This window comes from Mustela putorius, unplaced genomic scaffold (assembly GCF_011764305.1).
Source record: "Mustela putorius furo isolate JIRA1106 unplaced genomic scaffold, ASM1176430v1.1 tig00003901_pilon_pilon_pilon, whole genome shotgun sequence".
In the NCBI taxonomy this organism is placed as follows: domain Eukaryota; kingdom Metazoa; phylum Chordata; class Mammalia; order Carnivora; family Mustelidae; genus Mustela; species Mustela putorius.
This window is the reverse complement of record NW_025422049.1, coordinates 9326679-9353399: the sequence shown is the minus strand read 5'-3', so window position 1 is coordinate 9353399 and position 26721 is coordinate 9326679. Positions and strand designations below refer to the sequence as shown.

Genomic DNA, 26721 nt, shown 5'->3' with positions numbered 1-26721 from the left:
GCTCAGGTCATGATCCCCAGGTCCCAGGATGGAGCTCTGCATTGGGCTCCCTGCCCACTGGGGAGTCTGCTTCTCTATGCCCCTCTGCCCCTCTCATTCTACATCTCTCCATGCTCGTGCATGCTCTCTCTCTCTCCCTCTCTCTCTGTCTCTTTCTTGCAAATAAATAAATAAATAAAATCTTTTTTAAAAAGTTAAAAAAAAAAAGTGGATTGGGTAAATAGTAAACTCCATGTCCCTGAACAACCATTTATCAGGAAGACTTGTAAAAGGAATTCATGTTTCAGATATGAGGTCTGGACTAGTGATTTTTAAAGTCCCTTCCTGTTGTAAGAGTCCATGAAATTCTAATTGTTGTTATTGAGTGTGTCTGTGTGTATGCACGCACTTGTGTGTATTAGCCTGATGACTAAGATTTCTAAATAAATGTTTGTCATCTGATTCAGGTTTAGCAATTAAAAATACATGTAGGGGAGCCTGGGTGGCTCAGTTCGTTAAGCCTCTGCCTTTGGCTCAGGTCATGATCAGGGTCCTGGGATTGAGTCCCGCATCAGGCTCTCTGCTCAGTGGGGAGCCTGCTTCCTCCTCTTTCTCTGCCTGCCTCTCTGCATACTTGTGATCTGTCTCTGTCAAATAAATAAATAAATTCTTTAAAAGAAAATACATGTAAATGTCAAGGTGAGGAAAAAAATCCTCTTCTCTAGTTTTTGACCTTAATATTTGAAGCATAAAGTTCGTATGTTTTAGTTTACCCCTGTTTAGATCAGGCCATATATATTGCTTGTTGTTCTGAAAAACAAAATTATGGTTAGTTCATATTATTAAAAGTGAACCTCTAATATTATACTTTGCCTCTAGAAGCTTCACATCAATCCATCATTTCGTAGCTGCTTTGGAAATTTCTATTATCATTCTCTGTGTGTCAGGCCTGCAGTGCAAAAAAATAGTACTTTTTACTGGTAGACTAACTATATTCCAAGATTTGCTTTATGGGTGTTTTTTCCAAGTTCAGCTTTAGTGGCACTTACTGAACTAGTCTTGAAGCTAAGTGTGACAATAGGCCCAGGACTCATAGTTGTGTATTATACAGGCAACAAATCTCAGCTCTTGATTTTGTATTTAAGTCTACCTTGGATATGATCGGTTATTATTTCTTTTACTATTTTCCCTCATTTATTTTATTTTTTTAATTTCTTAAAAGATTATTTATTTTTTTATTTATTTGGGAGAGAGTGAGAGAGACAGAGGGAGAGAGCATGAGCAGGGAGAGGAAGAAGTAGACTCCCCTGCGGAAAAGGGATTCCAACTTAGGGCTCAAACCCAGAACCCTGGGATCACGATCTGAGCTGAAGGCAGACGTTCAACTGACTGAGCCACCCAGGCGTCCTTATTTTCCCTCATTTAAAAAGTAATATGGGGCACCTGGCTGGCTCAGTCAGTGGAACATACGACCCTTGATCTCAGGGTTGTGAATTCAAGCCCTGCTCTGGGTGCAGAGATTACTTAAAAGTAAAAATCTTAAAAACAAAAAATAAAAAGTAATATACATTCACTGTAGAAAATGCAATCATTATATGAAGATATAAATAAGGCAAATATCTCATTATGTTAATTAGCAGCCAAAGACCATCATCACCAATCATTTCTGAACACTCTTCCAAAATTCTCTATGCTTATACATGCATATACATAGATAAATGATTTTACATAAATGGGATTATTCCACATGCAGTATTTTATAACATCTGTTTTCAATTAACACATCATGAGCTTTTGTCATGTCAATGACTACAGAGACCAAGCCATTAATAACTGTGGTTAGCACATTGTTCCTGTCTGCTAGTAACCCTCTTTTGGAAAAAACAACCACTGCATATTCCATGTAGTCCTAGTGAGAAAGATACAGTCGTCTCTTCCCACTTGGTGTGTAGCAGGGAATCAGCCTGCCTTAGCCTGACAAATAAGAGTTCTCTATGCCTTTATCTAGAGGAATTTCCTAAGGCCAATAAACATCATCTCTGAGACTTAATATATGACCACTGGGCCAAAAAAAGTCTCACTTCTTTTAGGATTATTAGGACATTATAAACTCAAGCTGCCTGTAGCCCTCTTCACTGACTTCAAAAAGGAAGCTGTCTGTGATAGGAAAATTGAAGCTACATGACAAAAAGAAGCAGAGATAAGCAAAGATGAGAAATGGGTAAGAGGAGAGAGTACTCATATATTGCACCCTGGATCCCACTATATCTAAAGCTACTTCATCTGGACTACAGTCAGTGCTGCCGTGTGGTGACATATGCTTTCCTAAAAATCACTCCACTATACAAAGTTGTTCAGTAAGAACCCCAGGGTTTATGTGGAAAATGCGGCTAGGAGTACACCATTCAAAAACTTCATTTATAGACAGGGTGCCTGGGTGCCTCGGTCGGTTAGGCATCTGCCTTTGGCTCAGGTCATGATCTCGGGGTCCTGGGACTAAGCCCCACATTGGGCTCCCTGCTCAGCTGGGAGTCTGTTTCTCCCTCTAATCCTCCTCCCTGCTCATTCTCTTTCTCCTTCACGCTCTCTCTCAAGTAAATAAAAAATGTTTTAAAAAAACAACTTTGGGGGTGCCTGGGTGGCTCAGTGGGTTAAGTCGCTGCCTTCGGCTCAGGTCATGATCTCAGGGTTCTGGGATCGAGTCCCGCATCGGGCTCTCTGCTCAGCAGGGAGCCTGCTTCCTTCTCTCTCTCTCTCTGCCTCTCTGCCTACTTGTGATCTCTCTCTGTCAAATAAATAAATAAAATCTTTAAAAAAAAAAACAACTTTGTGTATAGAGATGTGAAGTCACTATATTGTACACCTGAATCTAATGTAATACTGTTAACTATACTCAAATAAAACAATTTTTAAAAATCATACCAAGAAAATATGTGTTTCTGAAAACTGAATAACACCTAACTGCTCTAAAAAAAAACCCCCAAAAAACCCACACCAAAAACCTTTGTCAGTGGCACATACCCCAAAACATACAAACCTAATAAAAATGGTAGTGGCAGGATTTTACACTTCCTAAGTGGTTATGAAATAAACAGATAAATAATGAAACAAATAGGGCACTTTATTTTGAAAAAGACCCGAAGTTTGCTTGTGAAAATGGGTATCAGAGGGGCTGTAGCTTGTGAGTTATTGTGAATGGGTAGAAGGAGGGTTCTCTGAAATCAGACTCGGAAGGAAAGTTCTAGTGCTTCGATATGGATGGGTGGTGACTCAAAACACACACAATGATCTGAGGTAGGGTGGTTGTCTGAGGTAGATGGGTGTGTATTTTGTGCATTCCTATGGGACTTGATTGAGCTGGCTGTACTTTTCTGCTTTTACCTAGTGCTGACAAAAATCTGGCTGACAAAAATCACACTTAAGGAAATGCAAAATTTGCTTTATGCTCAAATTCTTTTCTAATATATTAATCACAAAGGAACAGACACGTGTTATCACAGTCTATGATTATGCGAATGAATAAATTCCTTTTTTTGTTGTTTTGTTTATGATAATCCCAGTTAGTTCGATTCCAGAGTCCTGAACAGAATACACAGCTACTTAGTACTCCACTACATAACAGTAAGACAATTTAAATCCCAAGCTGACTTTCCTGCATCTCTCTTTCTTTTTCCTGCCTCTCGTAACACATTTCTAGACATTTCTCTACTTTCAGTTCTTGTGTGTGCAGATATTGAAAAATCACTTTAATATTAATATCAAGAAAACATCATTAAGAAGGTGGTATGGACCTAAAAAAGGTATAAAGATTCCAAAGCCAAATAGAAAGGATTTTTTTTTTTTTTTTTAAAGATTTTATTTATTTATTTGACAGAGAGAGATCACAAGTAGGCTGAGAGGCAGACAGAGAGAGGAGGAAGCAGGCTCCCCACTGAGCAGAGAGCCTGATGCGGGACTCGATCCCAGGACCCTGAGATCATGACCTGAGCCGAAGGCAGCGGCTTAACCCACTGAGCCACCCAGGCGCCCCGATTTTTTTTTTTTTTTTAATATTTACCATCATAATCTGGAACACAGCTGATCTTTCCAACATAACTGGTGGTTGATGATTACAGAATTTTAGCTTGGTTGGTCCCGAGAAATTTTGGCCAGTTTCAGAATTATTTTCTTTTACGGATTCTGATACTCCAAAATCCATAAAAACTCTCACAGAGATTGCAATATTAAATCAGGTCATGTCAATATTGTATTTCAAATCCTGACCCTGTGTATAAAGTTTCTCCCTGCGTTATCACTTTAACTCCTGTTTGTAACAAAAGCCTACCCCCTGTGACAGTCTTGTCACTGATCTTCCCAGTGATTACCCTTGAGGTTAGAGCAAAGCTGGCCCCAAGTATACTTCTGGTTTGTATTATCCTTGCCAAGTGAAGACAGAGAGCATCCCACAGACAAACTGCTCGATACCTTGACTGTAACTTCTCACTTTTTAACTCCTAAGTAGAGTTTATGCTGTGCAGATGAGACAGAAAAAGCTTCCTTAAACCCACTTTAACCTTAGGCCCAGGTAGTTTTTATTTTATTTTATTTTTTAAATGTTTTATTTATTTGAGAGAGAGAAAATGAGAGAGAGAAAGAGAATGAGAAAGAGAGAGACCATGAGAAGTAGAGGGTCAGAGGGAGAAGCAGACTCCCTGCTGAGCGAAGCCTGACAGGGGACTTGATTACGACCTGAGCCAAAGGCAGTCACCTAACCAACTGAGCCACCCAGGTGCCCCTAGACCTGAGTAGTTTTTAAAGCTACTAGGAATGAGCCGGGGGGGGGGGCGTTTTATCCTCATTCTTATTTGTATATATGATTTTGTGGCATTGTACAATTCTGTTTTGAAACGAATTCAAATAACCATTTAATATGCATGTACTTTCAGTTCTGGGGTACCTTAGACAGTAGCATCCTATGGACCAAAGGTGGGCAAAATGTTGTGTAAAGAGCCTGGTAGTAAATATTTTAGTCTTTGTGGTGGGCCATGGAGTCTCTGTCCCAATTACTCAACTCTGCCCTAAAAGCAGACATACAATACTTAGACAACTAGGCCTGGCTGTGTTCCAATAAAATTTTACAGTAGTCCTGCTTTATCCATGGGGAATATGTCCGAGGACCCCCTGAGAAACTGAACCCTGCAGTACTTGAAACTACATATAGGACTGAACCCCATATATACTCTGTTTTTTCCTATACACACATACCTACAATAAAGTTTAATTTATAAATTGGGCCTCAGCAGAAGATTAACAACAATAACTAATGATACAGTAGAATAATGATAACAAGATAGTGTAAGAAAAGGTATGTGAATGCGGGCTATCTCAAAATATCGTATTGCATTGTACTCACCCTTCTTATGGTGGTATGAAATGATAAAATGTCTATGTGATGAGATAAAGGGAGGTAAACGATGGAGATGTTCTGATGTACTGTTAGGTGACATGTCAGAAGGATGAGCATCGGCTTCTGAACCACAGTTGATCTTGGGCAACTGAAACTGCAGAAAAGCGAAACCACAGATAAGGGGGGAATTGCTGTTTCTACAAAAACAGACAGTGGGAAAGATTTGTCCAGTGTACCATCATTTGCCAATCCCTGCTTTAGATCAGTAGCCTCTGATTTTTTTTAATGGTGCCCTGGGGCAGTCTCTGGACCCTCAGGGACCTGAACTATTTCTGCTTCAACTGGAGCAGTCTTTCTTTCTATGGTAAGTAGACTTTAGGTTTAATTAAAAAGTTTCATTTCTAATAAGGAGAAAAGCTTTAAAACTACTCCCTTGGACTAAACCTAAAACCTGCTGCTTTAAAACTTTAGATGATTCAGGCAAAACATCTTTAAAAATGATGACACGGGGTGGGGGGAGGTGGCTGGCTGGTTCCACTGGTGGGAGTGTGCGACTGTTGGTCTCAGGGCTGTGAGTTCAAGCCCCATGTGTACAGATTACTTAAAAGTCAAATCTTAAAAACAGTTATGAGGGGCACCTGGGTGGCTCAGTGGGTTGAGCATCCAACTGTTGGTTTGGGTTCAGGTCATGATTTCAGGGTTACTGGATCAAGTCACTGGCCACGCCCCTGCCCCTCCCCCAACTTGTGCTCTCTTTCTAAATAAATAAATCTTTTTTTTAAAAAATTATGACACGTAGTACACATGTGTTTTGATTTTACCAGAAACTCACTGTCTCACATAACTGATAAAAGCATTTAAACAGGCAACTTTAATAGCTCTAATATGTTTTCTGTTTATCATTTCTCCACTTTAATTTTTTCTAAGCATAATGTTTATGGTAACTGAAAAGGTCCAAGAGGAAAAGAAAGATCCAAGAAAGGTGATATGGTATAGTGAAAAAAAAGGGCACCAAATTAGGAATCCATATTTGGATCTCTTGCTAGATTGTAAGCTCCTGGAAGACAGGAACTAAAATATCTTACTCATATATTTTTTTTAAATGATCTCTACGCCCAAGGTGGGGCTCAAACTCAGGACCCCAAGATCAAAAGCCATATGCTCTACCAACTGAACCAGTCAGGCACCCCCAACACCAAACTTAATTTTTAAGGCAAACATAAATTCACTACTAGATGACTAGGAGGAGAATACACTCAAGTAGTTTATCTTCCCATAATCCGTAAGGAAAAAAGCATATCTTTCCTAGTGAGCAATAAAACACATAAAAGCTAATAATTACTAGATTGTGACAAAAGGACACAAGGACCCAGAAATCTGCTATTTTGAAATCCAATAAACTCTGGAAACTAAGAATCTTCTTTGTAGTTTTAGTAACTTATTTGACAGTCTAATTAATCTTACCTAAACTTATTCAGCAGTACTATCTGACCTGAACCGAATGAGGTTATTCACTGCTATTCATTTAATCCATATGAATTATTATATGGTTTGCTGAAAAAAATTACCATATTTGAACATGCAGTGTTTCCCCTGAATTCCCTGGGATGTTACAGAAGTTACAGTATATGGCATTTGGTTTTACTCCAGTACACCAACAACGCCAGGTCTTTCCCTGGTTGCTTTACAAGGAGAAATTTAGAACTTCACTGTAGCCTCTCAGGCCAAGTGCCCAGCCAGACCCAATCCAGTCTTTCCTGCTGCCATCTTGAGCAGTAGTTGAGTCTGAGCAAACAGTCCTGAGAGCCTTCCTGTGATGACGTCAATGGTAAACAAATGTGTTTCAGCGATCATATAGAAAGTCAATGTTATCACTTTGGCGGTTAATGATCCGGTAAGAAAGAACATCTTGGTCTTTCAAAAACAATTTTTCTATTTTCATCACTGGACATTGGGCAATCAAGGGTCAGAATAAAGTTACTAGCTCTTAGCTTTGCAACGGTATCTGTTCAATGTACATTTACCATTGACTGATCCACCTCTTGGCCGGTCTAAGAATTTCTCTCCCATTAAGCATGGGCAGCAACAAATATTTGTAGAAGAGAGTAACTGGAGGCCCTATGCTGGCTCTGATCCAGCAATAAATCCATCATTACTTCATGGAATTGGCACACTCCCCACGTATCTCTCTTGGACCCCACCCTCTGGCCTGCAGAATATTATCTAGGGGTCTCAACTAGAGATCCTGTAGTAAATAGGGAGAGTTATTCCCTTAACGCTAGAGAAGGTGGACCTGCCTATGCCCAAGGGTGGGATATTCTGGGCTTCGATAAATTAAGACGACCTAAATAAATGTAAACCACAATGCCAATGCTTCCAGACAGCATTTCCTCTCAAGGGAAAAAAGCAGACTCAAAACCACCCCTCCGCAGATGCCTCTCTTTGAAACTGCAAAGTTACAGTATAAGATCATCTGCCGGACCCCACCTACGTCGGGCTCGCTCGCTCAGCTCTAAGGTACCACGCCGCTCCTGCGCAGGTTGTAGGCTCCACCCTCCTCGGCTACTTCCGGCCTTCACCGAACGCCCTCAACGCGCTTGCGCCGTTATGATAGGCCTCTCGGGTAGAAGAAATCTGAGCTCTGCCGCTTTGGAACCGCCCCCGGCTCTTCGTCGCCCCGCCCACGCTTTAACCGGCCCCTCCCGAAATCTCGCGAGGTTAGGTGCGCGTCCGTATTTTGCGGGCAACTGACTCTCAGCTGCTGTAATTGCTGCTGCGGGAGAAATTGGAGCTGCTGTCGTCGGCGCGCCCGCCCTCCCCCACAGAGAGCCACCGCCTCTTCTCTCGCTCTCCTTGTACACCTATCGCCGGGAGCGGCGACTGCAACTGTCCGTGGACCTACCGCCGCCTTCTCAGACTGCCGCTCGGCCGGTCATTCCCGCAGCCCGGCAGCTGACGGCGGCCCCTGCCCCTCGTCGGCTCCTCACTCTAGATCGTCTCCCCGGTCCCTGTCCTCGCCCGGGACCCACCACCCCACGGTCTCGCCGGAGCGGAGGACGACGAGGAGGAGACGAAAGTCACCCTCCCTCCAGGCGGCGCCGGCCCCCTCACCCGCGGGTGTGTCCTATAAATGGCGTCGGAAAGCGACACCGAGGAATTCTTTGATGCCTCTGAAGATGTGCACCTGGGGGGCGGCTACCCTGTGGGGTAAGTAACTGGAGCTATGGCCCAGAAGCCGCGCGCTCCAGTCCCCGGGCTTCCCCGGTGCCTTCCTCCGGCACCCCTCCCAGGTCCCGCTGTGTCTGCCACCGCTGCTCCTGTGTCTCACTCGGGCACTTCAGAGGGAGTCGGGGGAGGGGGAATCGCCCACCTCGGCCAAACCCCCGCCTTTCTCTGGTGAGCGGCCCCTGGGGCTAAGGATCCCCTCTCTCGTCTGGTCCAGCTTTCTTCGAGGTGGGACAGCTTACGTGCCCGAGAGCCGGCGATTTGTATTTGTGGGGTTTCTGCGCTTTACCTTCGAAACATCCGTTTTGGCCCTAGGGACCACAGATTAAAGGAGCAGTAACAGGACAAATTGCATTTCCCATGGGTTTTTTTCTTTTGCCGCTAACTTACCTGTTCGTTTCAGAGGTAGCTGTAACTATCTGCCGTCCTCTTCGTTGCACCGAAAGAAAAGGAGCGGGGGAATGGTTGGGTATTTTACTTGGGAAAGTCCTCTAGCTGATGTACTGTAGATCAACAGTGTTTAATTAAAATAGCACCTTACGGTGAGGCAAAGGAAATCAAAGACAAGGTCCTTACAATTAAGGGAGAATGCCGTCTTAAGAGTAGCTGGACTCAGTTGTACATAACCAACTACAGAGATACAAACAAGTGCTGAGTAATCTGGTGGTTGGAAGGAGAGCCACAGCTTTGTGTTATTTATCTAATTCTGCAAGATGTTTTAGTGATGATTCGAATGAGAGATTCTGCTTAAGGAAGCGCAGTAGTTGGAACGCTTCGCTTGACTGGGACTTCTACTTACCCACTCCTCCACTTTTCAAAGTTGAAACAGGATTTAAAGCTATTTTGCCGAACTCTTCTACCGACTTTTGTGGAAGTAGAGGCAGTGAAATATATTTTCATGCTGTAAGAACTTAAGAATTGGTAAAATTTGAATGTTAATGTAAGTAGACAGTAATATGGTTACAAGAGTTCCACTGCCTTCAATTCCCACACTTACCCCCTGGAAGAAATACCGTGTTTGATGCAAATAAAATTTATCTGTACTTTCTAGAAATCATTCTAAAGCCTAATATATTTTATATATAACATACACCGAAAAAGTTGGGACAGCAAAATCAGAAAGAAATGTACATTCGTGGATCGCAGATGAGTTTCCACCAACCTCCTATCACTATTATGAGATTTTTGGGTGGCAGTGACCAGTCTTGAGGTGGTACTGAGTCTCCAAGTTCAGTATCTGAAACGAGTTCATAGCTAGATGGTATAGGATTGAAAATACTTTTGAATTTCCAAATAGATTGAATTCCCTTGAAATTAAATTTTGTTTCCCCTCAAAGTAATGAATTGTTGACCTGTCGATTTAGGTTAAATGACAGACCTAAATGGTTTAATGCTTTTGAGTGTGCGTTTGTGGAGTGGGGGAAGGAAATAACTATATGATCTTAATCAGTTTAGAAATTTGTGAATATTGTTCCTTTTCAATGAATGAAACATTTAATTTTGAAGGACAGTTATATCAGGAGTGTATATTGTCTAGCCTAGAACCTGGCACAGAGAAAGAACCCAAATGTCCATTCCCTTCCTTCTTTCTTGGAATTAAAAAATTTAACTTCACACAGTGGTTACTTTGGGAGGAAGTATGCAGAAGTGGAGCTGTTTAACTTACTTAAACTCAGTGAGTCATTTTGATAGAATTGATAGAATCACTTCTTGCTTCTTGGGATAATAGAGCTTCTCAGGCACTTTGATCCTTTGATATTAGGTGAAAAGTAAAAACGTCTCTCCCATGGGACCCAGCCTTCTAATTTTAACTCTGACCTCTCCAACCTCTCCAAATACTAATGGTGTTGAGCTCTATGGGTAAAGCTTTAGTGTCAGTCTGTGAATTTCATGGCTCCATTCTGTATTAGTTGGGGGAGGGGGTTGAAAGAGAATTAGATTCATCTAGAGAATTGCATCTGAAAAGAACTAGCAGTACTGGGAGGACTGAAAAAGTTGGCATCATTAACATTTCCTCTGTCCTTTGTGACTGCTTTTGTCTTTTGCATAAGGTACCATAAGGTACCGTGAAGAGAAAGGCAGTGAGAAATCTTAATTTGTGGGAACAGGTGGTATCACTAGATATGTGGTCATCAGAAGTATCTTCTGTCCCTTGATAATGAATTGGAGTGGCACACCATACAAACTCTGAGAGGTTAACAGACTGAGTTTGCAAACTTTAATAAATGTTCCTTGCTGTTGGGTGTGCCACAGTACACAGACCATTTCATCAAATTGTAGTAAACGGATGGGCAAGTGAGAGTTCTCATATGTTTTGTTAATCAGAATCCAAATACACAATCCTTTGTGTTCCCTGAAATTTATTTATTTCTTCTGTTCCCCTCCATTGGTGTCTTCAGCTTTGTTGTTCTACTCTTTGAAAGTTCAAAATCAGCCCAGTTTTTTAATAGAAAGACTTGATTCCAGTACAGCCTACTTTTCCACAGTGGCAGATCTCCAGTCACCCAGTTTTACAATATTACCATGTTAATTTTTTTTTAATTTTTAAAAAGATTTTAATTTATTATTTATTTGAGAGAGAGAGCACAAGCAGGGGGGTGTGTTGTGGGGGAAGAAAGAGAGAAGCAGGCTTCCCACTGAGCAGGGAGCCTGAAGGGAGATTTGATTCTAGGACCCTGGGATCATGACCTCAGCTGAAGGCAGAGGCTTAAATGGCTGAGCCACCCAGGCGCCCCTTGTACCACATTTATAATGCTTTATTTTGATTTATATTTTGGGTCGGATTTCCTTGTTTTCTCCATTTTTACCTATGAGGAGCCTTTGGCTCAGAGAGGTTAATGAATTGGCCCAAGAGACACAGTTTGTAAGTGACAGAACTAGGATTTGAAGCCAGTTCTTCAGATTCCTCGTCCGGTATTTTTTTTTTTCCAGTACATTATAGCTGTCCCACACTGTGTGTATGCTTTTGTGTGTAGAGATTCCGGAGTAAAATGCTTTAGGACCAGTTTGCTGAATTGAACTGATAATTTCTGTATATAAATTATTGTGAAAATCGAAGCCTAGGGACTTGTCCAAGGTGCCACAGCAAATTAATGGCAATTAGAATCAGAATTCAGGTCAGTTTCAGTCTAGCATTCTTTTTGCTACTATGCTGTCTTTTGATAAAGCAGGAAAGGGAGGAGGAAGTGTGGTATAATAGAAAAAAGCCCTGCATTCTGAGTCATTTCATTTCTTCATCTTTAAATTGAGATTACACTGAGAACTCTTCTTAATTCTAAAAGTCTCTCATCGTGTTGAGGTTTAATAGTGTGCTTTTACTGATAAGCTTTTGTTCTTGGGAAATCTTTCCATTTTTTAAAAAATATTTTGTTTATTTGACAGAGAGAGAGACAGGGAGAGAGGGAACACAAGCAGGGGGAGTGCGAGGGGGGAGAAGCAGGCTTCCCGCTGAGCAGGGAGCCCAATGTGGGACTCAAACCCAGGACCTTGGGATCATGACCTGAGCCGAAGGCTGATGCTTAATGACTGAGCCACCCAGGCGTGCCCCTATTTTCTTAAAGTTTTTGAAAAAATATTTATTTGAGAAAGAGAGAACGCACAAGCAGTGGGAGTGGGAGCCAGAGAAGCAGGCTCTCCGCTGAGCAAGGAGCCAGATTCGGGGCTCCATACCAGGACCCCGGGATGATGATCTGAGCTGAACACAGCCATTTAGCGGACTGAGCCACTTGGGCACCCTTTTTTTAGTTTTCAGTTTAACAAATCTGATACTATTTAGTACATGATTCAGGACCCATAGACTTTATTTTTTGTTATTTTAAGATCAATAGATTTTATTTTTATTTAAAAAATTTTTAAAAAGATTTTGTTTGAGAGAGAGAGCTTGCATGTGCAAGAAGGAAGAGGAGCAGAGGGAGAGGCGAAGCCGACTTCCCGCTGAGCAGGGAGTCCCACATAGAGACCAGATCCCAGGACCCTGAGATGGTGACCTAAGCCAAAGTCAGGTGTTTAACCACTCAGGTGCCCCCAGACCCATAGATTTTTAAATTAAATGTTTACTGGGTAAATTATATATGACATGAATGCTCCTCCTAGTTTGTGTGAATTATACATACACATACTAAAGGCTGGCAGTGAGAACACGTTATAAAAATGAATGTGACATTTTGAGCAGTCTTTATTTTTTTAGTGGCAACCAAAATATTTTTGAGGCCTTGAAAGGATGGATAGAATGGTAACATTTTTATTTTAATGGAACACAAGCAGGGGGAGTGGGAGAGGGAGAAGCAGGCTTCCCACTGAGCAGGAAGCTTGATGAGGGGCTCCGTCCCAGGAGCCTGGGATCATGACCTGAGCCAAAGGTAGGCGCTTGACGACTGAGCCACCCAGGCACCCCTGATGGTAACATTTTTAGAGAGGAAAGAATCAGAGATCATTCAGTCCAACTGTCCCATTTAACTGAAAGAGAAACCTAGGCTCAGAGAGGGGAAGTCAACACATTGCTGATTAATGGCAGACTTGAAACTGGAACCCAAGTCTCCTGATTCCTCATTTATACCATGCTGCCTTTTCTCTGGAAGGAGGGAAGTATTGATGGCTATTCCTGCTCTAGGTTATTGGCACTTAACCTGTTAGTGGGGCTCTGTTTGTTTGTTTTTTTCTTTCTTCTTTTTTTTTTTTTTCCTGTTAGTGGGGATCTTAAGGTGGTCTTCTATCCAACGTGATTTTGTTTTGTTGCTGTCAGAGGACATGGACTGTTCTGTTTAGGGTTCTAACTTTTGCTCACTAATTTTCTCCGAATCAGGATGGTGGCAGACTAGTTGATCTAAGAACAGTGATTATTATCTAGTTCAGTTTCAGGAGTCTATAATTAGTATGAACCCCACTCTTTTTTTTTTTTTTTAAGAAGGCTCCATGCCCAACATGGGGGCTTGAACTCAAGACCCCGAGATCAAGAGTTGCATGCTCTCCCAACTGAGTCAGCCAGGCGCCCCACTAGTCTGTCGTAATGGGTGAAATCTTGATTTTCAAGTCACGAGAACCGAGATCAGACTGTCCTGAAGAATTGTTCAATCTGAAAACAAAAAGTTGCATAGCCGCCTCTGTTGAAAACGTAGCTTCTCACTTTCTTAGGTATTAGAAAGATTTCCCTCTGAAGTGAAAATTGATACAAGTTTGAATTTAAAAAACGTTTGTGCAAATAGGTTGCTTTAAGAATGTTTACTTCAAATGGCTGTTCAGGGGTTGGATTTAATCAGATTATATTTATAAATCCTGGATTATTGTTGATTGCTTTTGGCTTTGTGGATTGATAGAAATACATTTGTAAAAGCTGTTTATCACACCCACATAACATCATGTTGAAGTGAGGGGAACCTACATATAAGGTAAATTCAGGCTCTAAATTTAGTGTCCTCCAACTGTCAATTGGTGACTCATGGAGACAGGACAGTCCTTATTAGTATGGCAATTTGGGGGGTTCTCGATTTGAATCCATACAAACTCCTATAAACTAAAATCCATACAAACTCCTATAAACTACTGCATAAAATAGAGTAGATAAAATTTAATTTTGGGGGGCACCCAGGTGGCTCAGTGAATGCCGCTGCCTTCAGCTCGGGTCGTTATCCCAGGGTCCTGGGATCAGCCCCGCATCGGGCTCTCTGCTCAGTGGGGAGCCTGCTTCCCCCTCTTTCTCTGCCAGCCTCTCTGCCTACTTGTGATCTCTCTGTCAAGTAAATAAATAAAATCTTTTAAAAATTTTTGATATTTGGAATGTATTTAGTTTTAGGATGTTGACAGTTCAGTGGTGGACCTACAGAACAGAAAGAAGATTGTAATTGTTGATATTTTAGACTTACTGTGTAACCTTTACATTACACAGCCATCCATGTGTTCTCTACATTATTTTAACTTTGAAAAAGTCAGGTGAATTTGCCAGGCAAGCCCCTTAGAGACGCTGTTTGTTTCCCCCTCATAGTGGGCTGCAGTTCTGGTAATTACCTCCTGGGGTAGTGTAGGTGGAAGATGGGTTTGGTTGGTGGGGGTGTGGTGATGGAGGTAGAGGTGGTGGAGGTAGGCCCAGCAGCCGTCATGGAGACCAGGTTATAAGGCTGCTTCCTGGAGTGTAGATAACTGAGATAAAACAAAGCACACCATTTAGTATTGTTTTAGATTCACACCTACACAGTGCGAATTAAAAAATCCTTTTTGTAAGAGATTAAGAGCCCACAAGGAATAACTCAAAATTTAAAGTAACAAAAATTAATAGGTACTTTAGGATGTTCTCCTGATAACTAACTCGATAAATAACCTACATTCTGGTTTTCTACCCAGAGCTAAACTAATTTCTACAGACTTTCACAAGGCCTGTTCTCTTTTAGCTGTGGGATATTAATGAGCTAAACAGCTAAACCTTTAATTGGGTGCTTTCTTTACTCTTCAGAGCAGAAGCCCATTCTCTTCTTTCAAACCGAGTGGTCTTTGTGTTAGTTTGTCATCTTGTGATTGAAAATTGAGGAAAGAAGCACATGAAACATAATGTGGGTCTCATACCTGATGGCAACCCCAGTGTTTTTCCCAAGTCAGTATACAAATTTACCTTGGTTACCCTGGCAACCAGCCTATCAGTTATTCTTCCAGCTCCTTTGCCTTGTCTCAGATACTGGGATTACCATATAATCAGGTTCTGCTAAAGCTCTTCAGTTTTTAGCGTTTTATTACCAGCTGCAGCTGTCCCGCAGTTTACAGTTTGGCATTCCATCAGGGTCAGTTAGTTTTAAGTCCACAAAACCTTTTTGTCTCCCAATATTTTAAGCATACAGAATTTAACAAGAATGCATTTAGGCAACAGTTCCTCACTCTCATGTTCCCAGTTCCATTGTTAGTCCTTGTCCTTGTCACGGACATCCAGAGGCCATCCTTTTGTAATATCAGCTAGAGTAAGTTTCAAGATTAAGAGTGGCCATGTAAGAAATAGTATTTGCAAATGTGAATTTTAGATTAAGTATCATCAGAAGCTAGCTCAAGTGATTTAAAAGCCACCTTGATTCATCAGCAGCTACCAAATAAGTAATCTGGCTTATAACAAAAATAATTTCTGTAGGTTATAGAAAGAATGGCCCTTAGATTAATTCATTCTAATTTGAGAAAATTGTTTAGATATGTAATAGGAAAGGTTATCTTTCTTTTTCAGCCTTTGAATAAACAGGAAAGGTAAAGACTGACTGTGGGTCATTATTATGAGTCTTTCTATTTACTTGACAAGCGCATTTTTTATTTCTTAAAAACCTCAGAATTCATATAAATATATTAGTTTTGAATTATAAATGTTCACTTGTCTTGCTAAAAATAAGAATATTGAAGGGGCATCTGGATGGCTTTGTTGTTTGTAGAGGGTGTGACTCGATCTCAGGGTCATGAGTTCAAGCCCCACATTGTGTAGAGTTTATTTTAGAAAAAAAAAAGGATATTGAAATATTTAGGATTTATAAATGGTTGGTTTATGTATTAGTGTCTTTGGTGCTAATGCTTGTTAATACTGTATGGTGTAGTAGTGACTTCTAAATATGCGCAATTAATCTCTTGGGTTACCTGAATTGGACATGGTTAATCTGCTAATGATTTAGCTAATACTGGTATCTGTTTCTGTATATAAGTAATGTCGATTTAAAAATCAAAGTAGAGGGACACCTTGGTGGCTCAGTCGGCTAAGCTGCTGCCTTGGGCTCAGGTCATGATCCCTGGGTCCTGGGATCGAGTCCCACATCAGGCTCCTTGCTCAGTGGGGAGCCTGCTTCTCTCTCTCTGCCTCTCTGCCTCTCTGCCTGCTTGTGCTCTCGCTCTCTCTCTGACAAATAAATAAAATCTTTAAAAAAAAAAAAAGTAAAATTTCAGTCTTAGGATTTTTTTTTTTTTTTTTTTTTTTTTTTACTTTTCAAAACATGTTTATCTTGTTGAACTAGAAAATTACATACTAGGATTGTATATTTGTGAAATGATTACATCTTCCTGGTTTGAATTTTTGTTGAAATCATGATTTGAATGGCTTCATCTTAGGACTGGTGTATCTTAATCAAAACTGTGGTTGAAGTTTGATAATTCTCCAAGGAGAACTTTATTTTAATTGCACAGATAGATTTAGGGGCAGTAGAAGTTTTACTTTCTCCACAGGGCCCTAATCCTGAACATTGTTTTATAGAAAGCGGGGGTAGTGGGGTTCAGGGGGGTGGAGTGGGGAGGAAGATAAATAGTTGTGTTTTGTTTTGTTTTGTTTTAGAAGCGTGAAGGGGGTGCCTGGGTGGCCCAGGTTGTGGTTGCAGGGTTCTGGGATCGAGCCCCGAATCCAGTTGAGAATCGGGCTCCCTGCTCAGCAAGAAGCCTGCTTCTCCCTCTCCCATTCCTCCTGCTTGTGTTCCCTCTGTCTCTCTGTCTCTGTCAAATAAATAAATAAAGTCTTTAAAAGTATATAAATGGGGTGCCTGGGTGGCTCAGTGGGTTAAGCCTCTGCCTTCGGCTCAGGTCATAATCTCAGGGTGGGATTGAGCCCCGCATGGGGCTCTCTGCTCAGCAGGGAGCCTGCTTCCCCCCCCCCCCTGCCTGCCTCTCTGCCTACTTGTGATCTCTCTCTCTCTCTCTCTCTGTCAAAAAAAACTATATAAATAAAAGCATGAAGCATAAAATTTTTGGAACTTCTGACTGAAAACCTTAATATTTTCTAGTAGGCAGCCTGTATAGAGCAAGCCATTCCTGTGTAAAACCTACCTGAGCACTACTAATTGTCATAGACTGTTCCAGTGCAAACTAATTGAACTGTGGGCATTCTTTTGAACCACAGGTCAGACTTTCTAGAGAACCAATAAATAGAATGTAGAGCTGTATTCAAACCCACTTTCTCAGAAGCAAGCATTCTGGTTACTAAGTAGGTTCATGAGAAGAGGTAGGAGTGTTTTGTTTTGTTTTTCCTGGCATTGCTCTTGAACTGGAAAAATTAGCCATGGATGAATTTAATATCAATAGTTCTCTTTTAAATTTGTTCCTGAAAGTGTGTTAAATTGGGAGACTGAGGGAATCATCTTTCTGGTTATTAGCAGTACTATTAATAATTTGTGTGTTTTTATTTATTTTTTTAAAATTTATTTATTTATTGATAAACATATAATGTATTAGCCCAGGTGTACAGATCTGTGAATTGATATTTATTTATTTTTAAAAAGATTTTTTTTAAATGTGCTTATCTACTCGTGTCAAACTGAAAATGTCAGGTTGTTTGAACATTACTCCAGCCCCAGTCTCACCCCGTTTACCCCCATCTTTCTCCTTTGCTTACCCAATGTCATTAATACAGAGATTCACTACATATAATTACTTACTGTCCCTTAGGATGGAAAAGGGGCCCTGATGGCTGAAATATAGTGGGTGGGTCTTTGGGAAGAGGTAGAGAAAGATTAATTAAATAGGGTATAGTGAATGTGTTGGTAAGTGGGATAGGTTAGCATCACAGGTTGGGTAGATTTATTGGGTTAGTGTAAGATAGGTGAACGGAGTGAATAAATAGGTAGTTTGATAAAACTAGGACATTTGTGAGTGAAAGTGAGTAGTTTGTCAATATTTTGCAATTGGTATTTTATCTTTATTGGGTTGGCTTTAGAGATTACGGTTAATGACTGAGATCAGTTTTTTTTCCCTTTAGGTGAACTTTACTATCCGTATTTTGTTTCAGGTCATAGCTCTTGGCTATTGACTTTTAACCTTTGCCTTATTTCCCAGCACAGAGAGATGTCTACAGCTGCTGTGTAGTAGCATCAAAGGGTTTAGATGGTGATAGGGATGGTGAGTAGGCATGCTCTGTGGTGTTCCACTTCTTTTCCCATTTTCTTCTACTTTTGAACTTCCTGGTTCCCTCAAATCTGCACTCCCACCCCCACCCCAGTTCCTTTAAGAGCAAAGAGGGAGGAAAAGGAGGGGGCTGAGGCAAGGACATTGGTTTGGATTTATGGAACCTTTGTAATTTGATGACATCCTGTACTCAGAGAATATTAAATGTTAACAGTGAAGCCGTGGGAGGTTTTGCCAGTTATCCTGTAGTCCTATCAATTTCTTGTTTTCAACTTTTTCTTCCAGTGATGAATGGGTTCATAATAAGAACCCGTAATAAGAATATAGCTCTACATGTAAAGAATGATGGTATACCATCAACCAGTGTTGGTCATTAGTTTACAAGGTACTTCTTTAGTCTCATTATCTCTTCTGATTTCTTGCAGCTGCGTGAGACAAAAGGACAATTTTTGTGAGATAGGCAGGGCAATTATTATGCTAATTTTGCAAATAAAACTCACCTGGGGTAGATTAAGGCCAGCCAGCAGAAGTGGAACTTCACTACTTTGTGATAATTAGGTGATGGTTTTGAATGAAGTTCTAAAACATTAGATCTTAAGGCTCCTGGGTGGCTCAATTGGTTAAGCATCCGCCTTCAGCTCAGGCCATGATCCCAGGGACCTGCAATTGAGAGTCTTGGCATCAAGCTCCCAGCATCACAGGGAGCCTGCTTCTTCTGCCTCTGCCTTCCTCTCTTTCTCTCTGTCTCTCATGAATAAATACATAAAATCTAAAAAAAAAAAAAAAAAAAAAAGATTAGGTCTCTCCTTATTTTGCTTTTCTAAACTATAAACATTTGTGATGTCATTTTTTTTTAAGATTTCATTTATTTATGTGGCAGAGAGAGATCATAAGTAGGCCAAGAGGCAGGCAGAGAGAGAGGAGGAAGCAGGCTCCCTGCTGAGCAGAGGGGCTCGATCCCAGGACCCCCGAGACCATGACCCGAGCCGAAGGCAGAGGCTTTAACCCACTAAGCCACCCAGGCGCCCGTCATGTCATGTTTTAAATGTGAATTATTAGAATGATGAGACTAACTCTTCTGCCATTTGGGTATGTATAATTTATTGTTTAAAACAATAAAAAGCAGTATTTTTTAAAAAGAATTTATTAGAGAGAGAAAGAGAAAGAGAGCGCACACGCACACACAAGCAGGGGGAGTGGCAGGCAGAGGGAGAGAAAGAAGCAGGCTCCAGGCTGAGCAGAGCCTAGATCTGAGCCAAAGGCAGATGTTTAACCTACCGAGCCACCCAGGCTCCCCTAAAAAGGAGTATTTTTAATGTTCTTTTCAAACTTTGACGGAATTAATTATGGTACAGTAGCTAGGTCAGAAAATGACCTTGCTACTGCAAGAGCTGGAATTCCAGATACTGCAAACTACATTTCTTAGGGTATGTTCTTTGTTCCTAAGGGAAAACCCCTCAAGATGTGAGCCACTGCTGATTGGGCTTCTGTGCCGCATCAAAGAAGTCTTAATCCTAGATTTTTTCCCCCCTGTATTTGTTTTATAGCTTGTTGTCAGTTGTTTACTTAGACCACAGTTGGGGGGGGGCAGGGGTTAGGTCTTTTGTTTTTTGTTTTTTAGTATAACTGATTCATATTTTTGGCTACAAGCCACTAATTGGAAACACAATGCTTCTTTTTTTCCCCTTTCCCTTCAGAGGTGTTTTCTAGCAGTCACAATGAATGCATGTGGTAGTTATTAATTTTTTCCACCTAATCAAACCCCTGTTGGCTGTCAAATTAATGGGGAAAATGCATTCCTCATAGCTAAGTAATTAGAAAAATAACATTATTAGTAATTACTATTTAAGATCTAAATAAGATTGAATAACCATTTTTATGATAAATAATAAACTTGCCACTCAGAATGTTATTTTTTTTAAGATTTTTATTTATTTGACAGAGAGAGATCACAAGTAGGCAGAGAGGCAGGCAGAGAGAGAGAGAGAGGAGGAAGCAGGCTCCCTGCTGAGTAGAGAGCCCCATGCGGGACTCGATCCTGGGACCCTGAGATCATGACCTGAGCCGAAGGCAGCGGCTTAACCCACTGAGCCACCCAGGTGCCCCCAGAATGTTATTTTAAAGATTTTATTTATTTATTTGAGAAAGAGCGAGAGAGCATGAGAGGGGGCAGAGGGAGAAGCCAACTCTCTGCAGAGCAGGAAGCTGGATGCGGGACTCGATCCCATCCCAGGACTCCAGGCAGTCGCTTAACCAACTGAACCACCCAGGTGCTCCCACTCAGAATGTTTATGTAGGTAAGCATTCTAGGTGATTCGATATTTTTCTAGAGAATTATCAAGTCTTTAAAACATATTTCATTAAAGAATGCAAAAATAGAAATTCAAATACATAAAGCATAGTAATCAAATTTATAAAATAAAATGCTTACTATTAAATGTACTGAAATCTGATCATTTTTCTATTATTCATGATATGGGTGGAGAACATGAACAATTAAAAACTATCAGTTACGGGACGCCTGGGTGGCTCAGTTGGTTAAGCAGCTGCCTTCGGCTCAGGTCATGATCCCAGCGTCCAGGGATCAAGTCCCACATCGGGCTCCTTGCTCGGCAGGGAGCCTGCTTCTCCCTCTGCCTCTGCCTGCCATTCTGTCTGCCTGTGCTCGCTCTCTCTCCCTCTCTCTCACTGACAAATAAATTTAAAAAATCTTAAAAAAAAAAAAACTATCAGTTACACCAACGCCTCAGTTCACTCATTAGTTTACAACCTCCTTTCCCATCAATCTTTTATCACAGATAGCAGTAAATTTTAAAAAAATTAAAAACAAAATAAATGGTTTCGTTTGATTTTTGTCCCTCTCCCCATCTTTGGTGATAAGCAGTAAACTCAGAGAAAAGTGAAGAATCTCAAAGTCTGAATAAACCTGTTCACTGATCATAGAATTGATTTATGTAAAACTTTTTAAAGGGGGGATTGTGACAGATTTTTTTTAAAGATTTTATTTATTTATTTGACACAGAGATAGAGAAAGAGCACAAGTAGGCAGAGCATCAGGGGCAGAGGGAGGAGAAGCAGGCTCTCCACTGAGCAGGAAGTCCGACGCAGGGTTCATTCTCAGGATCCTGGGATCATGACCTGAGCCGAAGGCAGACTCCTAACGGACTGAGCCAGTCAGGTGCTTCATGACAGATTCTTTAAAGCTCTAATTTTTATATAGGGTGACCTTAGATGTTATAGGGATTTAATTTTTTTTTTTTTTTAAAGTAAGCTCTGCCTAACATGGGACTTTTATTAGAGAGAGAGAAAGACCGAGGATCAAGAATCGCCTGCTCCACTGATGAAGCCAGACAGGCACCCCTGGCATTTACTTTTTAAGATTAGTACACTACTGGATGTTTTAGATAACTTGCAAAATCATATTAGCACATTAACTTGCTAAAGCTTTTGATATAACCTGTAGACCAACCTCTTGTTTACTTTTTAAAAAGTAGGTTGCAAAGTGATTTAGCATGACTGCATTAGTAATGACTTCTCTAGGCAGTCAAAAATTTAGTTACCTGTTTCTGTTATGGTTTTACTAAAAATTACTTGAAATCATTAAGAGATGTGATTTTATCTAACCCACTCTGACAAATTGGGACATTGTGAGATAGATGCCCTCTCCTTGAATTACTGTTTTAATGTGGGTATTTATTGAAAGTCTGTAAATGTGCAAAGTAGAATGTTTTTAGTTTAGAATTCTTGAGTAGGCCCAGGGAGCGGATATATTTTTCTGTTATTTTTGTCAGTAAATAGATTATCAAGATATTCTTTCAGGAATATGGCATAAAACTACATGGATTATGTAAATAAGTTTTGAAAAATCAGGTTGTCATTTTAGAAAAAATACATATCATTAAGGATCTACTTTAAGTTTGTAATTATTTCACATGTGATTAGATTTATATTTATGAAGTTTTCTTTTATTATAGATTGTTTATAAATGTAACCACAAAAATACACTTTGGAAAAACAGAGCCATTGTGCCAAATTTTTTTCACTATCTATTCCCATTAATATCATGGATAAAATAGTTATATTAGGTATTTTAGATATATTCTACTTCTTCACTTTCATAGTATTTAAAACTTAAAATAGTCTTTCAAAGAATAATAGAAATAATAATTCACATCTCAAAGATTCAGTTAATTCCCTATTTGATAATTATAACTATATTCTTGGCTTTTGTTAATGTTAATAAATCAGTGTTGCCATGTATCTAGGGAAATATGAGTCCTATTTTCAACTGCTTAGTTAAAACATGCCATTATAGATTGTACTAGGAAAATTGACTCATTTGTGATTGCCTAACATTTTTTTTTCTGCTATTCCTAGACTTTTCCGGTTGGGATTTTCACTTTTGGTAGCAGCCAACTTAAAATAGAACTGTGAGAATGGGTGTGGTACTGTCACAAATTATTTTTTTTATTTTTACGAATGATTCGATTTTGAAAGGCCAGCAAATAATTTTCTCTTAGATCTCATTTCTTTAGTTCGAGTACTGTTATTAGTTGAAGGTGTTCTTTGACTTACCACTTTCTGTGGATGATTTTATTGCTTCATATTTGATTAGTAAAACTTACCATAAGAATCTGCCTGGGCAGCTGGGTGGCTCAGTAGGTTGGATGTCTGACTCTTGATTTGGGCTTGGGTCATGATCTCAGGGTTGTGGGATTGGGCCCTGCATTGGGCTCCACACTCAACGTGGAATCTGCTTGTCCCTCTTTCTCTGCTCCTCCCCGAGTGCGCTCACATGCGTGCTCCATCTCTCAAATAAATATTTTAAAAATCTTTTTAAAATGTGATTAATAAAATCAGTGTATATACCTCAAGTCCAATGAATAATACTGCACACCAAATTTTATTCATTCATTTATTTATTTATTTATTTTTAAGATTTTACTTATTTATTTGACAGAGATCACAAGTAGGTGGAGAGGCAGGCTGAGAGAGAGAGAGAGAGAGAGAGAGGAGGAAGCAGGCTCCCTCCTAAGCAGAGAACCCAATATGGGGCTTGATCCCAGGACCCTGGTATCATGACCTGAGCCAAAGGCAGAGGCTTAGCCGACTGAGCCACCCAGGCGCCCCTATTTATTTATTTTTTAAGATTTTATTTATTTGACAGAGAGAGAGACAGAGGGAGAGGGAACACAACCAGGGAGTAGGGGAAAGGGAGAAGCAGGCTTTCCGCTGAGCAGGGAGCCCGATGCGGGGCTTGATCCCAGGACCCTGGGATCATGACCTGAGCCCAAAGCAGATGCTTAACCAACTGAGCCACCCAGTCACCCGCCTCTCCCTTTAAGATTTTATTTATAGAGCAAGATTTTAAAGATAAAACTATATCTTATCTATTTGAACTGTTTTCAATTTTTGTTCAACCCTGGGTTTTTGTTTTTGTCTTTGGCTTTCTGTTTGATGTTCTTTTCCTGCCTGACCTAAGTGGGGAGAAAATCTTCATGTCAAGGTTTTCTGATCACCAGAACCCTTCTGATTCCTAATTTAGACTTAGCCACTTGGGTGTTGGTCTTAGTTTACCATCATATCTTCCTGTTTCAGCTTACTGGGTTTTAGAAAGCAAAACTCTTTAATACCTGTTTATTTGAATGACTTGGTAAGGCCTTATCTATGCTCATATCCTATTCACCTCAAGGACCTTAGAATCCCAGCACCCACTTTGTACAGGCCAGCTGTTCTTTGTTCTGCTTGATCCGATTCCCTGAAAAACTGCTTAAGCTCATTTTACTTTTATATTTTCCTGATGGCAAAGGCAAAAAGAAGAGGAGGATAAAAACAAGATCAAGCTATAGGGTAATTCTCTCTTAAGCCGTTGGTAGCCACCTTCTTATAAGAAAAATGTTCTTATGTCCCAGCTTTGTTCCAGTTGATTCACTCTATATTCCTTCTTCCATGTCATTGCTGCTTTTTACCCCTTTAGGACTCTGCCAGGAATTTTGCAACCTGACAAGAGGCTTCTTCAGAGCCAACCAACTTTTTTTTTTTTCCTCAGAGCCTAGAAAAAGGTGCATCCTCTTACTGACAGAAAAAGACTTTGTTCATCCATTTTTCTTTGTGTTGCAAAATTGTTTTGGTATATTCTTTTCATCTAGTATAGTATAAAGTCCGGAAATGTGAATGTTAAGTATGAGATTGCTTTTAATATTTTATTTGTGTGCTTTAGGAAGTGGATCTTTGAGTTCCTAGTCGTTTAGTTGACTATGAAGCAGGTGGCAAATGTAGGTTTAGTTTGCACTCTCCTTCCTTCCTATTGTCAGAAGGCTTACAGATTGTGTTTGTTTGCTTTTCAGATAACCCTCAGGTAAGAGGTAGAGGAACAGCAAGCCCAAAGGCATGATCTATAACTAAAGGATGAGAAACTAGAGGTAGGGTGGTTTGTGGGATCTGGTTTTTTGAAACCACATAAATGCAGTATTCTTTTCTAAAACAGACTTAAGCACTTGCACCATGATTTTAAGGCCTGATTACCATAAAGCCATAGCCTGTGAGTGATGAAGATTTAAGTTTAAAATTGGAAAAAGTGGGGCGCCTTGGTGGCTCAGTGTGTTAAAGCCTCTGCCTTCGGCTCAGGTCATAATCCCAGGGTCCTGGGATTGAGAGCCTGCATCAGGCGCTCTGCTCCTCAGGGAGCCTGCTTCCCTTCCCCTCTCTGCCTGCCTCTCTGCCTACTTGTGGTCTCTGTCTGTCAAATAAATAAAGTCTTTCAAAAAAAATTGGAAAAGGTGATCCAGTGATTGCCTGGAGAGAAACCACTTGCTGAAGCTCTGAAAAACCAAGACTCCTATCTATAATCACACAGGTCAATACCTGATTTCAAAACGTGGGTTTTGCAGTAAGCCAGGCAAAACAGTACATGCAACTAGCTTCTATTTGGGGAATTTAATCTATAAAGGTTCTTAATACACACTTGTATTGATTGCCATTCAAATCTAGGGGCTATTAGTGCTTGTGGTTATGGAAGGATTTTGAGATTATGTAATGACAGACTTGGGAAGCAAATCCTTCATATTGCAGAAGACTGCAAAAAAAATTTTTTGGTTGACAAATAATGTATCTGAAATATTTCTAGTATCCTTTTTATAAAATGAAGAGTGTCCTGGGGTGCCTGGGTAGCTCAGTGGGTTAAAGCCTCTGCCTTCAAATTCAGCTCAGGTCATGATCCCAGGGTCCCGGGGTCAAGCCCCGCATCGGGTTCTCTGCTTGGCGGGGAGCCTGCTTCCCCCGCTCTCTCTGCCTGCTTCTCTGCCTACTTGTGATCTCTGTCTGTCAAATAAATAGGTAAAATCTTTTTTAAAAAAATGAAGAGTGTCCTAAAAAGATATTGTATATACAATAATTGAATCCCCCCCTTTTTAAAAAGATTTTATTTATTTGGGAGAGAGGGAGAGAGAGAGGGCATGAACAGGAGGAAGCTGCAGAGGGAGAAGCAGATTCCCTGCTGAGTGGATCATAACCTGAGTTAAAGGCAGATGCCTACGGATTGAGCCACCCAGGCGCCCTGAGAGAATCTTAAGCAGTCTCCATGCCCAGCACCAAGCCCAAGCAGGGCTTAATCTCACAAACCTGAGATCACGACCTGGGCCAAAATCAAGAGTTGGACACTTAACTAACTGAGCCATTCAGGTGCCCCTTATTTATTTATTTTTAAGGGTTTTAGTTAATTAAGTAATCTTTATACCCAATTGTGGGGCTTGAACTCAAAACCCCAAGATCAAGAGTCATATGCTCCACCTACTTAGCCATCTAGGTGCCACTTGGATCCCTTTTAACCCACTGAGCCACCCAGGCGCCCCTGGATCCCTTTTAAATGGCAACATAATTTTAACTGATACTGATCTAGAAAGTTGGCTGTTGATGTTTATTCGAACTATATAGGTTACCCTCACTTTGAGCATGTTGACTGAGAACAGCTTCAAAATGATATAAATATCTTTAAATAATGGTTATAAGTCAATTTGCATATCTAGAGGTTTTGTCAATTTGTTATAGTAGCCATCTTATTTATTTATTTATTTTTTTGATTTTTGGGGAAGGCGATAATCTAAGCCAAAATAATTAAGCTATTAATATGCCTTCGTACTCTTTGCTGAGCACTTTTGAAAAACGTACTTAACTACATATATACAGTAGTATTTGCTTTTGGGCATATGCACTGAATGCATTGTGGGAAAGCTTTAAATTCACACATGTGCAAGGTTTTTTTTTCTTTTTTTCTGGTCAGTGAACACTATTGAATACTT

At 40.5% G+C, this 26721-nt stretch overlaps 1 protein-coding gene across 4 annotated transcripts in view; it reads left to right on the top strand.

Moving 5' to 3' along the window:
* The first annotated feature begins 8078 nt into the window (after positions 1 to 8078).
* The window catches only part of WDR44 (WD repeat domain 44), an 86123-nt gene continuing 67480 nt past the window's right edge, over positions 8079 to 26721 (top strand). For 2 of the 4 annotated variants that reach the window (XM_045068248.1, XM_045068247.1), the window contains exon 1: positions 8079 to 8572. In XM_045068248.1, coding sequence (XP_044924183.1) covers positions 8496 to 8572 — 77 coding nt within the window. In that variant the 5' untranslated portion in view covers positions 8079 to 8495. The remainder of the gene's footprint in view (positions 8573 to 26721) is intronic. The other 2 variants (XM_004762101.3, XM_013061241.2) reach the window with 1 other exon arrangement.